Here is a 17,123-nt window from a genome sequence, read left to right as displayed (position 1 = left end):
CAACCTTGTAGTGGGCACTTCTGGTTACGTGAGATAACAGACCTCGAGTGTCTAAGTCACTTAGAGTTAGGTGTTCAGTTACTTGCAGCCACCCTTTCATCCTGCTCCAATCTGAACTGGTTGCTCTCCACGCTGCTGCTGTTGTGCAAGTGTAATTCCCTAATCAACCTAGGATTTCCCTTCACCTCTCTCCTCTTGGGGTTCCTATTTTCTGGATCTTTTGGCTTCCTTTTTTTTTTAACTCTCAAAATGCTGAGGAAATCCTCTAGTGGCTTCCTAAGAAAGGGCGAATGGGAGCTAAATTTTTAGAATCCCTGAGTATCTGAAGATGTCATTGTTTTATATTCACACTTGAGTATAGAACGCCACATTAAAAATAATCCCTCCCATCCCCCATAATTTGAAAATCTGACTTCATTGTATTCTGGCATCCGGTGCTGCTCTTGAGAAGTCTGATGCCATTCTTATAACCAGTACTTTGTTTTAGCATCCTTTTTATGGTCTCTAGAAGCTTTTAAAATCTACTCTTTAACTTGGGTAGTCTGGAAATGCATGCTGATCGGTCGTGTTGCCCTGTCTTTTATTAATTGTGCAGGGCAACTTACAGATCCTTTCAGTCACAGGTTCATTTCTTTGAGTCCTGGGGAATTTCCTTCAATTATTTGTTTGATAATTTCCTCCTATCCATATTCTCTGGTTCTTTCATTCAGGAATTCCTAAGTATTTAGACATTTTATTTCTTGTATTAAATCTTTATCTTCTTTCCTATTTTCCATCTGTTTTTGTTCTGCCTTTTAGATTTCTTCAATTCTTTCAGACCTTTCAGTTAATTTTATATTTGCCATAGTTTTAATTTCCAAGATTTTTTTGGTTTGTTTTCTAATTGTTCCTTTATTTCATAGCTTTCTTCTTTTAAGGAGACAAGATCTCATCTTTCTTAAGATACTAAGTTTCCCTTAGGCCCCTTCTGGTTTTTGCTATTCTCACATTGAAGGCTTCCTCGACTGTCTAATGGTTCTTGTTTGTCCGTTAATATTTGAAGGCAAGGTACTATACGGTTTACTGGAATTAAGAGGGGGCATATTGGCTGGTGAGTTTCACTGTAAGGTGATCAGGTGAGCCAGGCTTTTCACTGGCGGACTCCCCAAATGGCAGGATCTAGAGGTCTTTTTTTCAGTTTTCCTACATAAGGGTTCTATCTCTTGCCCTAGAGAAATATGGGGCTGGGAATAGGAAGAGGGACAGATGGGGTAGAAATAATGCCTGGCTGTTGGCATTCTGTAAGTTTAGTAAGGGACTGAGGGTCTCACAGTTTGGAATGTAGGCTTTCCCTTAATCTTTTAGGTCCCTCTCTTACCCCAGCTCTCTGCTCTTTCTGGTGTCCCAGGCTGAGATTCATTCCTATTCAATTTCCACAGAGAATTAACCTGTAGGCAGTAGTTACCTGGTGGTGTGGGAAACGGGAGGAGACCTAGGAGTCCAGTATCTCAGTAATCCTTCAGCTAATTTCACCCTCGTTTCCACTCCCACACTTGGCCTTACCTGATTCCCTAGACTCCCAGTATCCAAGGAGTGAGTCCAAATGCTAAATCTCCGGGGAAGTTCTGTGGGACTAAGTACCTTGTTTCTTGCATTCCTTCTTCAGGTTCTTAGGTTATAATTTTATCAACTCTACGGCACATCACTTTTCCATCACTTTTCTCACTTCCTGTAGATCTACTGATACCCCTCATCTACTCCTCCCCTCCGTTGCCCTGGAATTCCTTACGTGTTGGTAAGGACCATTTTTTGAGTTTGTTGTTTTTTTAAATGTCAGAGGGGCTTTGCAGCAAGGGGTAAAATACTTTTATTTGTACCTTGTTTAATGTCTAATTTATTAATCTATGAATTTATTAATGAAATTTCTTTTAAAATTAAACAGCATTTCTCTAGAGATTCACATACTGCTTATATAACTTATCAATCTGAGTGTATGAAATTAAATTTCCCTGAACATTTAAATATTATAGATTCAACGACTTATAAGCATTTAATTAAAATTGCAAATTCAATATATCAGATTCTCTTGAATGTCTTAAACGTATTATGAGACAGAAAACCCCACAATGTTATAATGATACAGTAATAATATTTACACATAAATGATATGAGTGTTACTATTTCAGCTTCTTATATTTATTTTTTCTATTTCTCCTGAGGTTGCCTGTTTGAGTGTTTTTTATATCCTTCTGCACATTCAGTATATTAATTACTCTCAAGAAGAGACACCATCTTAGGCTAGCTGAGGTTGCAGGATGTTGGTAACCGACTGTTAGATTCTTGGTGGGGATGTGTAACCTGGCAGCACAGGCCAATGTGATTCTGAGCCTTGAACCTTAGGATGAGCCCCGTCTTTTTTTGTTTGTTTTTTGACTGTGCCACGTGGCTTGTGGGATCTTAGTTCCCCAACCAGGGATGGAACCCTGGCCCTCGGCAGTGAAAGCGAGGTGTCCTAACCATTGGACCACCAGGGAATTGTTTTTTTAAATTGAAGTATAGTTGATTTACAATGCTGTGTTAATTACTGCTGTACAGCAAAGTGATTCAGTTACACACACACATTTTTTAAAATGTTCTTTTACATTATGGTTTAATCATAGGATATTGAATATAGTTCTGTGACCTATACAGTAGGACCTTGTTGTTTTCCTTTTTGTATCAAAACTTGTTACATCATGAGGTTCTTACATCCCTTGTGTTCCAGAGATTTTTTTTTTTTTTTTTTTTTTTGTGGTATGTGGGCCTCTCAATGCCGTGGCCTCTCCCGTTGCAGAGCACAGGCTCCGGATGCACAGGCTCAGCGGCCGTGGCTCATGGGCCCAGCCGCTCCGCGGCATGCGGGATCCTCCCCAACCGGGGCACGAACCCGTGTCCCCTGCATCGGCAGGCGGACTCTCAACCACTGCGCCACCAGGGAAGCCCCGTGTTCCAGAGATTTAATGCTTAGAAACTTGATCTTTCCTGGAAATGAAGTACTCTTCAAGTTTTGTGTGGTTGTCAGTACCTAACTCGTGTTGTGATATTTTGACCCGATTTGTCAGTATAAATAGAAACTTAATGTTGTCTCATGAATATATCAACATTCATGAGGTTCTTGAGTTCAGCTCCAATGTTTCATTCCCTTGGAAGGTTAACTTCAAATTTTAAATTCTGGGGAATTTGGAAAATTTGTTATCTTAAAACCCATTTTTGGATGTTCTTTCATTTGATTATTCATGACCAGTGCAAGTTGGTTACTGGACTCCCCTTCTACCTGATTATATGGGACTACCAATACCACTCATTCTTCCTACCCTTGGTTCAGTTCCTACTTTCTTTGGTTCTCTCACTACTTTTATTTTACTCCTTCCTGTCTTTACTTGTATAGAAACACGAATATAATCTATACTTTATAAGCAGGTACATACTTATATATCTATATTCTGGCTTCGTAACATCAGTAGGGCATTAAACATACAATATCCACTAATTTATATTGGAAGTATCTTTTTCTAGTCTTCACATTCACTTCCTTCTTTTGAATATCATCATGAACTCTTGGCTTTGTTCTAATTCACTATCATTATTTGTTATTACTGACACTCAAAATGTCCTAACTTGGCCAATGGAAACCCTTTGGGTTAGTTTAAAAACAAAAACAAAGAACAAAAAACAAAAAAAAACTGCCCTGGATATTTTTGAAAGTATTCTTGCTGTCAGGCAGCGACCAGGTGTTCCAGATTCATCCTGATTTTTTTTCTGTCCCAAGGCAGACTCCACTGCTATTCAAGGAATCCTATTCCCGTTTGGTGGAAACCAGTATGAGACAAAAATCAGGTGCTACGGATGTGCCCAGGAATTGGTGATGGGCACCAATGCTGTCAATAATATCGTTAGGCCATTTTTTGGTGACAAAGATAGAGATCTTTTTTCTTTGGCTGCGTGTTGCGGCTTGCAGGATCTTAGTTCCCCGACAAGGAATTGAACCGGGCCCCAGAAGTGAAAGCGCCGAGTCCTAACCACTGGACCACCAGGGAATTCCTCAAAGATACAGATCTTTGAAGGCTACTAAATTCACAATGATTATCTTCAATTTGGTAGTTACTATACTCCATTTTTCCTAAAATTTTTGGTTTCATCAACCACTTACTCCAGTATAGACAGTCCCTTATATTTAACCGTTCGAGAATCATCAGTTCAGAGATGCTCTTGTTTGCAAGGACCAGGGAGATACCTCTAGCCCCAAAACATGCTTTTTAGGTTGGAGATTCTCTAACACTTAAGCCTAGCTGGAACTGCCCAGATTGCAGTAGAAACAATCTATTTTCTCAACTCTTTTCCTGAAATAGCAGGATCTGACTTCATAGTGGCATTCCTTTTTCCTTGATTACTCCTTTATCCATTTTTAAAGCAGATCCAGCTGTCTTTATAGAAGTTCACCTCCATGGTCATGGCTAAATATTGGGTGTGTTTGTGTCCCCTCCATGCCCCTTTTCTCTCAGGCTCATAGATTTGTTGTAACACACTCCTGCAAAATTTTTGCCTTGAGGGCTTCCCTGGTGGCGCAGTGGTTGAGAGTCCACCTGCCGATGGAGGGGACACAGGTTCGTGCCCCGGTCCGGGAGGATCCCACATTGCCGCAGAGCGGCTGGGCCCGTGAGCCATGGCCGCGCGTCTGGAGCCTGTGCTCTGCAACGGGAGAGGCCACAACAGTGAGAGGCCCGTGTACCACAAAAAAAAAAAAAAAAAAAAAAAAAAATTGCCTTGAAAAGCCTGTGCTGTTCAAATAAATCCTGCTTGCTTTCACAGCAAGGCAACTGGGGCCTGTAAGTTATATTATTTTGTGTGGTTTCCCAAGGGATTTCCATGAGTGCCCAGAGCAGGTTTCCTCAGAGATCTACCATTCCTGCTTCCTCACCTAGTCACTAGCATCTTTAGTCTTGACCAAATGGTATTTGAAGGAACCATCTTGATCCTCTTGCTCCTCTCTGTCATCTCTCCAAAACTGCAATCACCTTGCGCAGTTATTCTAGTCAAAGGGAATTGCCCCATTTATCTGTATTGATTTCTCTGGCTGCAGCTTTCGGGTTTTTTTAAATTGCCTAGATCCTGGCCTAGGGGTTCATTCCCGGCTTGTTCTTTGGTTTAAGCTCTACAATTAAACCCTGGTTCAAATCTGGGGTCTACCACTTAATAGCTCTGAGACTTTGTGTAAATTCCTTAACCATTCAGAGCCTCAGCTTACTAACTGTAGCATAGGTTTGATAAGTAATTCCTAATCCAAGTTTGTTCTAAGGGTTAAAATAAACCAAGGACTTAGTCCAGGGTCTAGCATGTAACACCTAGTAAATTTTCCTCCTGTTGACCTCTTTAGGCTCTAGTCATTCTCTCTGATCAAACAGCAACCAGAAAAAAAAAGGCACCTAGAAATCTTCAAGTCCCAGTGTTTCTCATTTCTTACGTATTCTTCTACTCATTTCGTTTGGCCTTTAAAATACAAACTATATAAAACCATTCCCCGTGGTTTCTCTTTTCCTCCAACCCTTGATACTACTAGCTAGGTTGCCTTTTGCCACCTGAATAACCGTAAGTACAGTCTAGACAAGTTTTGTTTAAAATGCCTTTTATTCGTTCAGTCAGTGCCCGCTAATCTCTTGTCATTTTTTATAACACAGCCAAGTTAACAAAGCGAAGGTATTTCTAGGTGCAGGATTTCAAGTGATTTTGACTTTTAATCTGTGATGGACTTTATTTTTCCTTCTATTCCTGTCCAAACTATTCATACTAGATAAGGGAAGTAGAAACATTTGCCTCAGTGCCTACCTTATACCAGACCTCTTAGCAGCAACCCCAGGGCCAAACTGAGCAACAGACTGGAGTTCCTTACCACCGAGCAGATCGATTCTACAGCTCCAAGATAAGACTACATTCTTGGCACAGGTTAAAGTAAAAAAAAACTTAATGTTCTTGTTGCATAAGATCTTGTGCTTTAAATTAGAAAGCAATGTTCTATCTTGCAAATCAGTATCTGTCCCCAACACACACACACACGCATGCACACACAGCTGTTTTAAAAGCCATACTTCTATACTGTTTTATCTAATAAAGACCAAGTGCACTGAGACCGAAAGCCATTTCAAGTTCTTATAAAGGTGATCACACTGGGCTGTGCATTATCACGTTGTGGATGCCCCTCCCTGCTATTCATTATGCTTGGATGGCACAACTCTCCTTTCCACTGAAGTACACTCATACTGTAAACCCTGGCCCTCCTCACTTGTGGGTACCTAGCAGGGAACCCACTGCTTATCTGTGACGCTGAGACTCCGCAACAGTAACCATAACCCTTAAAAGAAACAAGCTGCCCTTTTCTTTATGGCCAAACCTCAACACATTCAACATTCAGAGTTGTCACCTTTGAAAATTTCCCCCATTACCAATGTAATAATATAATCCAGTCTGCAGCAAAGATAAACAGAGAAACATAAGGAAACTATAGGGAGAATAACATTTTAAGACTTGGGTCAAACCTTACCTTACCCCTCCCTCTTCATTTGGCTTTCTTTCATTCCTCATATCCTCTAGATCATGGAAAGGCTAACACAATTAACTTTAAACAATTTTTATTACACAAAGGTTGTCACATAATTGGATATTGCTCTACTCTGTACACAATTATTCTTACTCTCCACAGAAAGGCTGCTTCTTAACTTCTCATCTGTTGATGGCAATCACTAAAATCCTGATTTTAACAGAATAGTAGTAAAAATGCCTCAGTGATTTAAGTTGAAAGCAGTACATTGGTGCATGGCTCTTATACTCATTTACCAGGAATGTACAAATGTCTTTATTCAAAAATACAAAATAAATTATCTGTAGGCATGGACAATGACAGCAGTAAACCATTCTTATGTTGTCAACTGAAACCAGTAACTGACGGTTATAGTGATTTTCTGAAACCTCAGCCAGCCTCTTCTTCAGTCACCTCCTTCAACTGACCTCTCAAAGTTACTGGTGAGGAACGCTGCCTCTCACAGCTCATGAATGATGGTAAAGCCCTATTCTAGGAATTAGAACATGCCACCTCCCATGCCACCTCCCATCCCACCCATTCCGCCCATCCCAGGATCCTTCTCTTCTTTAGGAATTTCTGTGACTACAACTTCTGCTGTAGTTAACAGAGAGGCCACTCCAGCAGCATCCAGTAATGCAGTTCTTACAACCTAGGAAAAAAGTTTTGATAAAATATTACTTTTCCTTAGTAAAAAATTAACAAGACTTGGGACTTCCCTGGTGGTCCAGTGGTTAAGAATCTGCCTTCCAATGCAGGGGACATAGGTTCGATCCCCGGTCAGGGAACTAAGATCCCACATGCCGCAGAGCAACTAAGCCCATGCGCTGCAACTACTGAGCCTGCACGCTCTGGAGCCCATGTGCCACAAGAGAGAAGCTTGTGCTCAACAAAGAGCCTGCGCACTGCACAAGATCCCGTGTGCCAAAACTAAGACCCGACGCAACCAAATAAGTTAATTAAAAAAAACAAATTAACAAGACTTAATGAAGAGTTCTTGAAAGTATTTTTAGACACTGGTGAACTATTTACCTTAGTTGGATCGATGATTCCTTTTTCCACCATATTCACAAATTCTCCAAGCATAGCATCATAACCAACTTCTGAAGAACTTTGCAAAATTTTCTCAACTATCAATGATCCTTCGACACCTGCATTCTTAGCAATGGTCATTGCAGGAATTTTGAGTGCTTTTTTAATAATTTCTATACCTATAAAGAAAATAAATTTTTAGCAAATTTAGTTCTTTCCTTTGTAATTATTATAGCATAATTCTACTTGTGAGAGTACAGATGTAGAAAAATTCCAATTGGGAAAATACCACAGGTCAAATCATTCCCCCTGAAAGATCTCTGACATCAGTGCTATTCTACTTTTGTTATTCTGGAAATTGCTTTATGATTTCTTATTCCATCTAGTGGCAGCAATAATATAATTCTAACAACAGAAAGACTAAAATCAGGCTACAAGTAAACTCATTACTAAGGTAACTTTTTACCAATTTTTTGATCTTCATTAGCTGGAGTTATTGAATCCAAGGCTGGAAGGCACCGAAGCAGGGCACAGCCCCCTCCCAAAACAATGCCTTCTTCAACAGCAGCTCGTGTAGCATTAAGGGCATCTGTAACTCTGTCTTTCTTTTCATTCACTTCAACATCACTTGTCCCACCAATCTAAAGATTAAAAAAGAATTCCAGTTAGTATGGCTTCTCCCATTCCAGAAGCTGACTGCCAAAAGAGTCATTAAAAAGCACCTAGTTTACTTAAAAAGCAATTTTAAAAAGGTTGCCTATTTGTTACAAGTAACTACGTGATTAAACAGCTAATAGTGTCTCACAAGTCAGACTCTAGACTGATTATTAACAAAACATCTGTTCCCACACAACTCACCCACTACAAGTTCAATTCTGGTTTTAAGGAAGGAATGTTTCAGTAAAGAAATTTTATATATCATCTCCACAAGGAAGTTGATTCCCTAAATATTTTGGTTACATACCACAGAAATAGTCATCTTGGGCTTAGAACCCAAGAAGCTTATTTATAACAATGAATCTTACCTTTAGCACAGCAACACCATCTGAGAGTTTTGCCAGACGTTCATTCAATTTTTCCTTTTCATATTCACTAGTTGTAATATCTAACTGCTCGATGATTTCTTGAATACGCTTTTCAATTTGAGCCTTATCACCTTTTCCTTTCAAAAGCATGGCATCATCTTTGGTCACAATGACCTCTCCAACTTTTCCTAAGTCATGAGGCTGAACATCTTCAAGATTTAGAGTTAGTCCTTCTTCTCCAAATACCTACAAAAACATTTTAAAGAATGAACAAATTACAGATTACGGCTTTTTTCATTACACCAAGTTCATTAATAATATATCCTACAGGTGTTTTGATAAAAGAAACATCTTGCAATACTGTGTTTCTTTGAAATGTGAGATTTCGAGACCAAAGCTAGACTAAACAAAGTCTGAATATAGTCTTTCATGACATTTCCAACTTCTCAGTTAATTCTCAATTATTAACTTTGAGAAAACTGTGAACTCAGAAAACTCATCTAAGGCCATACTTTTGGTGCAACCAAAACTAGACCCTAGGCCTAACTCTTAGATCCCATGTCTTTTCTACTACATTCTTGAAAACAGGTTAGTCAGTAAGCCCATTCTTGGGCCAGACTCTTGGCGAGTTAAAGAAAGGGACCTTATCACTATTTAACCCAATCTCTACCTCCCAAACATCTAATAAAAACACAGATTAAGTAAACATTTCAGATGGTAGTATCTGACTATGAAAATGTGAAATCTGCCATAAATTTCAGACCAGGATGTCTAAATAACATTCAGTAAACCAAAATCACATTTATTTTACTTACTGCACCACCAGTAGCAATAGCCATGTCTTTAAGCTGGTTCTTTCTATTGTCACCAAAACCTGGAGCTTTGACTGCTACAACCTGAAGACCAACTTTCAGCCTGTTAAGAAGTTATTAATAAGATTTAAATTTTATAAAAAATGTCTGTCACTTCAAGTTCTGACAACTAAGGTTACTTAGGAAACTGCACTTTAAAAAGTTTTTTTTTTTTTTTTTTGCTCCCTAGCAACTTTTGGTCAAGTTGAGACAGGAAAGGACAATTTTCCATTTATCCATATTTGCCAGTATCTGCTTACCTTCTTAATAAACTGCTAACCTTACATGCTGACCTTTCCAGTTGAAAACATGTAAATAGTGATAACTATTTTATAATTTGTGAAAATCAGAATTACTATATATTAAATTTGGAGATCATCTAATCAGCATTTACCCTTAACCCCTTGGGTTCCATTTAGTATTAGATTAAGTTGCTATTAAAGTCAAGATTGAGCAGTTTCTTCTTTTTTATTGAGGTATAGTTGATTTACAATACTATATATTTCAGGTATATAATACAGTGACTCACAATTTTTAAAGTTACACACTCCATTTATAGTTATATAATACTGGCTATATTCTGAGCAAGCAGTGTTTTTAATTCAGTTCGTTTACAAATGTAAATATTGCTAAGAATATCATTAAGCTTACCTACATTTTAATCAGGTAATGAATACTCGGAATATACAATTTTAAAAATGCCCATTTGAGACCAGACTGAAATGGAAGGAATGTATGAACTAAGAACTGGTCAATTTTATTAAGGAGCCAAATAAAAATCAGAGGGTTAACCTCTGATGATATGTGAAGTAAACTGGAGATCCAACTTTACAGCTACCAGTAAAATGGCTCAATGAAAACTCTTCAGGCCTACTGTTTTTCTATTTCGGCTTCAAATCCCACAATCTCTAGGGCTTTTTCATAATCCCAAAAGCATATCCAGTCTACAAATATTCCAGGATAAGTAAACTCACTTAGGTCAAAGTACTCAATTCTCTAATATATACCTGCTATTTCATTTGTGCATTTCCATTACAATGAAAATTGGAGACTCTCATTTCTGATGTACCTCAGTTCTAAGATTAGGAATAATATGTATTTTAACAATGCCCTAAAATTCTGTTTATAGCGTTAACACTACCTATCTTAAAGTAAAAAGTAATACATTAAACTATAGATTAAAAAAATTAAAAGAATAGACCTCAACTTACTTTAGGTTGAGTACCAATTTCTCTATTTCAGACTACTCATTAACAAAATTTTCCTTTTAACAGATTATTCAGCATGGTAGTTGTTTACCTCTTCCCATGAAAAACTGTAATTGTGAAAATATTTTTTTCCAGAAGTCTTTTTGTAAAAAAAAGAATAAGACTCAGTCATTTATCTTCAAAACAACTGTAAACACTTAGGCTATCTTATGAGAAAGTTGCACAAAACATTAAGGACTCTGGGACCCCATTCAAAAAAGACAGAATCATAATTGGACTAAGGGTTCATGAATCACACTAATATACAAACACAAGTGGTTCAATGTGAAGGTACATAACGGAGATTTCAAACATCAATACAAATAACTGCCTTCCACACAGAATCGTAAATCAAATACCACTGCCTATTACCTATTCAAAACGAGTGTACTTAGAGCTTCTCCATCAACATCTTCAGCAATTATGACCAAGGGCTTACGGTGAGCATTGGCAATTTCAAGAGCAGGAACAATGGACTGGACACTAGAAATTTTCTTTTCACTTAACAGAACATAGGCATCTTGGAATTCACATTTCTGACCTGCAAAAGCAAAGAACATTTCTAACCAACTTTAGAACATTATCCTGAAAGTGACTGCAATTTAGAAAAACCTCTAAACTAAAGCTCCAGTACACTTTAAGAGTGATTAATGAGTTCATGTTTTTCCTTTAATTTCTCATATACATGAACTTTCCTTTATTTATTTATTTATTCTCTGTTATTGATCACTGACTGGGTGCCAGTGCCAGGCACTGTTCTAGACTCTTGGGGTAGATCAGTGGGGAAAAAAGTGAAAAAAAAAAACCTCTGCTCTTTAGAAGTTTTCATTCAAGTAAGGGAAGAGAGTAATAAATAAGAAATATATAACTATTATAAATAATACATAAGTGAATTTGCCATTACTGCCTCAGTCCCCTGGTGAGCTCTCAGTCTGCTTCTAAAGGTGTTGGATTACAACCTTTTCCACTGTGTCTGATGATGCTTTCTTCCAATTTGCATTTTTCTCCTCATCCCTGTTCAGATGCAATGGATGTGTGGTGGTCTAGTTTAGGGGCACCAGCTCCTTTCTGATTAATGGTAAGTTGTTCCAAGTAGATAATTTATTCCAGAATCACCTTGTCATAATTATTCTACATCAAATTTATATTTCTCTGCTCACCCTCAAAACCTGTCTAACTTCTTGCTCACGCCAGTCCACACTGTTGCAGCCGTGCAGCATTTTCCAGTGTGTTCCATATTACTCTAAGTCCAAGACACAGACCCTGAGAAAAGTGTTCTGTAATCAAATAAGTTTAAGAAAATCCACATTCTATATCACCTATTTGGAAACTCACATTGTATATGATCATTTTTAAGCCTCTGAGAAGTCTCACAGTAAGAAATTGTTTAACTCTGTTCACTCAGCATGTCCAACACTTACTTTACCATAAAATAGAAACTTGCTCACATTCTACAGAACTAGTGTTTCAGAACTCGACTTTGGAAAAATGCTGAGTGGTCGACAGCATCATAAGCAAGAAATCCAAAGAAATGTGAGAAACATATGAATTTACTTTTGAGGTCTGACACTGACTAATGCCCTCAGGTTGTCAGATAGCAAACTATGTTTAAAAACAAAAAAACTTAGTTACTGACTTGCTCTTACCTTTTGATGTATTAATAAAGTATGGAGAGATATACCCTCTATCAAACTTCATGCCTTCAATAATTTCTAATTCATCATTCAGTGTTTTTCCATCCTATGAAAAGTCAAAGAATTCGTTATGTGAATTTCATTAAAGAAACAAAAACTGTATAGACCAATTCATAGTCCCCACTTCTCATAAGGAATCCAGATAGGAATATGCAAATGTCCCAGGGCATCCAACTCCACTTCTGCAAGAACACATGTATGTATCTGAACTAATTTTTACAGTTAGAAAGCAGTATCATCTAAGTTAGAATGGATTTACTCCCGAAGGCAAAGGTTAATAATTCACACAAAACACAGAAGGCACTCTATTTTATACAGGTGCCAATATTACACATGAAAGAATGATACGGAATACACTTTTGGAAACACATATAGATCAAATTTTTATATTTGTAAAACTCAGATTATCAGACACCTCATTCCTATGTGTCATTAAAAACACACTTGCCTTTACTGTGATAACGCCCTTTCTTCCAACCTTTTTCATCGCATCAGAAATGATGTTGCCGATTTCTTTGTCTCCATTTGCAGAAATCGTAGCAACCTGAAACAATCAAATTACTCTTCCAAATTGAAAGGTAAGGCTACTGTCCTCAATCAACTCCCCTCCCTTTTCTCAGTAACTTCCAAATTGATAGATCCTTGGTGGGAAGCTAGAGGGAGGGTGATGGTGGCGGTGAGAAAGAGGGAGGGGATTTTATGGCATAATAATTGTAACGAAGTATTGATCCTGTTTTCAATTTTTTAAAAAAATCCACTATTTGGCCACATTATTTTTGAAAGATATGAAATAAACACACAATTATTCTTTTAAACAAAAACAGAAAAGAGGAAATTCCTGGTGGGCCTGTGTGGTTAGGACTTGGCGCTTTCACTGCAGGGGCCCGGGTTCAATCCCTGGTCCGGGAACTAAGGTCCCACAAGCCACGTGGCGTGGCCAAAAAAACCCCCCCAAAAAACAAAAAAAGAAAGAAAAAGAAAAAAGAAGGAGGCTGACCCTGTTACTTTCTTCCCCTTGGCAAACGTGGCAATATTAGAACATGACAAAAATTATGCACCTTTGATAAATGGTCAAATAACATTTTCTACACATACAAATGAGTTTTTACTCAGTCATGTAGAACTAAAACGACAACTCATTAAAAGTCAAATTATGGGGACTTCCCTGGTGGTCCAGTGGTTAAGACTCTGCACTTCCACTAAATGGGACACGGCTTCCATCCCTGGTCAGGGAAATTTCCAAATGCATCAGCAGTAAGAATAATGCTTCCAATGTTGGTGACTGGGTAATGTTGTTATTCTGATACTGTTGTGTAATTATGGAATAAAATCACGTTACTAAAAAAAAATTCTAACTTTATCATAAAATGTTATAAAAAATCCATACCTGGGCGATCTCTTCCGGGGTTGTCACAGGTTTAGACTGCTTCTTAAGTTCAGCAATTACAGCATCAACAGCTAACATCACACCTGGTTCAAGAATAAATATTATTCTTGAATTACATGCTTATTCTCTCGTGGCTCCACGTCAAGTAAAAATTCTGATTCATGTTAGGTATTTCAATGCCTTAATGCTTACTCACTGCTTCTGTACCAGTACTTTTCCTAATCACATGGGGGTCGGATGGCATGCACTGCACAGAAACTTTAGAAACTGTTTTAAAAAACCCCATCTGACATCCTGGGTGACTTGGTTCCTCGTTTAGCCCTACTTCCCAAATAACTAAAGTAAAACATCAAAACTGTATCATCTCTCTCTGCTCTAACCCCCATTAAACTTATTACTTTCAAGGTGAATGATACATGCTGTAACTTCCAATAAACTTGGTTTGTGGGAGAAGAGGGCAAGGCGACAAAGACACAGGGATGGATGACTGTGGACAACAGGGAATGTCTTAGTCAGATTTTCCTCTTTGCCACCCGGCACAGTGCCCACCACATAGTCAGGAATTCGATCACTACTCAGTGATTTTTTTTCTTTTAAGATTTTAAAAGATTTTTTTTAGGAGAGAGGAGAAACAAGAAAGAGTCAACTTTCTAATACAATTTAACAGATAGTTCAAAACACTGTGGTGACAATGAAGAGACATTCCTACCTCTCCTGATTTCCACTGGATTAGCACCTTTGCTAATCTTCTCAAAGCCTTCCTTGGCAATGGAGCGTGCCAGTACAGTAGCAGTAGTGGTGCCATCCCCAGCCTCTTCGTTTGTGTTATTGGCAACATCTTGAACGAGTTTCGCACCAATATTTTTATATTTATCTTTTAAGTCAATGGACTTTGCAACAGTCACACCATCTTTTGTCACTTTGGGACTTCCCCAACTCTGTTCAATAATCACGGTCCTTCCCTATTGCAGAGAAAAGAGTCACACACTCTAAGTACTATTTAGCTTACAATACAGCAGTTTTCACAACAGGCAATTACTTCAAAGCCTTAACGCAACATCTGACAATTTTTATCAGATCTACAGCATGAATCTAAAGGGCAGGTTCATCAATGTTCTTAGTTCACAGACAAAATGACCTTTGTTGCTAAGTGCATAACCTTGGATGATAAAAATTTTAGAGACTTAAAAGATGTCTTCTTATACAATGATACAAGATGAACCAATACCACTTTGGTAGATTATAATGAAATTCCAGAGTAGTCTTCACAAAATTCATACTAAGTTTTGTCCAGTACCTGCTGTAATAATAATACGAAAACTTACTTTTAAACTTGTTTTAAAATTTAGTTTCTAAAAAACTAACAAGTACAGTACACACTTTCAGAGTTGTTCAACATTAAATCTTAAATATGGTGCAAATAGTATTGGCAGCTTTTGAATTTGAACCAAAGCTGCTTCTTGTGAGGCATTCATATGCTGTATTTTATATAGTTTCGATCACTTTGATATTTGTACTGGCTTCAACCTGAAATGAAGCCATCACTTCATCGTGCACGACCCTCAAAAAGGTCTCCTCAAATTACTTATTACCCCTCACTCATCAATGTCTTGCTAAATGAGACTTAAAATTTTAAATGTGCTTTGGAACCAAGGGACAGTAGAAAAACATTAGGTTAAACTAGCACCTACCAGCACATACTTAAGGTATTGTGGACGTTGTATTCTTCCCTCTATGCCTGGTACTAACTACTGGGAAAGGATCCAAAATTTAACTCAAGCAGGCAAGCGAGATTAATTCCACCTCGAGTTTACCAATCCGTCTTGAGCTAGGAGTTACCACTGGATTACATCACACATTGTACAAAATAAAGTTCCTCAACTTTGGCAGAAGCAGTTTATGAATACCAAAGCACCGTTCAAAAGCTTGCCGTGACTCTCGCCATCAACAAAATATTACTCCTTAACAATACTCTAAATTACAACAAAGTAAGAATACTGATACCTTTGGCCCCATAGTAACGGCTACAGCATCAGCTAAAAGGTCTACACCTTGAAGCATTAAGGCTCGGGCATCTGCACCAAATTTTACATCTTTGGCATAAGCCCGAGTGAGATGAGGAGCCAGTGCCCTGGACACTGGCCTAATCTGGCGAAGGACTGAGGGCAATCGAAGCATTTCTGGGGGAGAAACAAGCAGATCATCAGTACAATACTAGCGCTACCCATGGTGTGTTACAACACAAACATGACACCCGCGCATCAGAACAAGAAATGTTAGAAGCGAGCTGGGCTGACCTCTGCCAGCCACTACAGCTGGGCCTCGAAACTCGCCACCGTCCCAGAACACCAGCTGCTAGCGCAAGCTTTAAGTGGCCGCCCCACGCCTGACCTATAGCACTAGCAAAAAGCACACCCTTCTTCCCCATGGCCACCTACCCATGACGCTAAAAACGAGTTAATCTTTCAGCGTTAAAATGGCCTTGGGGGCAAATCAGCTCCAAATGTCCCCTGAAAAACCAAGCCTAGAGGAAAGGGGCAATTTACAAACCCCAGTGACCAGGGGAATGAAAATATTCCTGACGGTGCAAAAATCCTCTTACTAAAATGTCTTCAATGTATCCACTCGGGGCTACTGCATCAGTGCAGCAGGCAAGGCCGCGAAGCTGGGGGCGGCGGCTCTGCCCACTCCGGGCGGCCCCACGCGTCTTTCCATCAGGATGCCCCAGCACGGTCAAGGGTAGATGCGCCGTACCCGAGCTGTTCGCGGGGCCAAAAGCCGTTCCCACGCACTGCGACCACCCCGCCCCCACCCCGCGGCACCCTGCACCCGGCCAAAGTGGCTTCCATCGGAGGACCCATGTGAATACACTTCCCCGACTCCATACCCCCCGCCCCGGGCAAGCCCTCCCAGCTGCACCCTGCCCAGGCGAGCGATCCACGCCGCACGTGATGGGCCCCTGCATGCACCCACGGGGCCTTGCTCAGCGGGCCCAGGCCTGCGGCGCCTTGGGGAAGCTCTGGCTCTCGCCGGCCCGCCCGCTCAGAGCAGCGGGGGAAGGCCGGCTCCGCGGTCCGAGGCGCATGGGTGAGACGGGGCGGGCGGCCGCGTACCTGGGGCAGCGGCACAGCTAGAGAGCGACGAGACAGGCCGTCGGCGGCGAGTGAGGGACAGAGCGCAGGTCGCACACAGCAATGAGCCCGTGTCCCCTCCCTCCGCCGCTCCCCCCGCCCCTCCGCAGCGCGCGCGCGCGCGCAGGCGGCTCCCACCCCCGGCCCGTCCGCCCGGGCCCTGCAAT

At 39.8% G+C, this 17,123-nt stretch overlaps 1 protein-coding gene across 1 annotated transcript; it reads right to left on the bottom strand.

Moving 5' to 3' along the window:
* Positions 1–6,642: 6,642 nt before the first annotated feature.
* On the bottom strand, positions 6,643–16,005 carry HSPD1 (heat shock protein family D (Hsp60) member 1). The gene is made up of 11 exons (XM_079710140.1): positions 15,830–16,005; positions 14,535–14,787; positions 13,826–13,908; positions 12,887–12,982; positions 12,391–12,484; positions 11,117–11,285; positions 9,462–9,561; positions 8,647–8,892; positions 8,088–8,262; positions 7,622–7,800; positions 6,643–7,241 (listed from the first exon to the last, which is right to left on the bottom strand). The coding sequence occupies exons 1-11, from the start codon at positions 16,001–16,003 to the stop codon at positions 7,089–7,091; spliced, it is 1,722 nt and encodes a 573-aa protein (XP_079566266.1). The 5' UTR covers positions 16,004–16,005; the 3' UTR covers positions 6,643–7,088.
* Between the last annotated feature and the right edge of the window lie 1,118 nt (positions 16,006–17,123).

Source organism: Hyperoodon ampullatus (genome assembly GCF_949752795.1).
Source record: "Hyperoodon ampullatus genome assembly, chromosome: 8".
Lineage (NCBI taxonomy): Eukaryota > Metazoa > Chordata > Mammalia > Artiodactyla > Ziphiidae > Hyperoodon > Hyperoodon ampullatus.
Note: the sequence above shows the minus strand (reverse complement) of the source record. Positions and strands in the feature narration are given on the sequence as shown.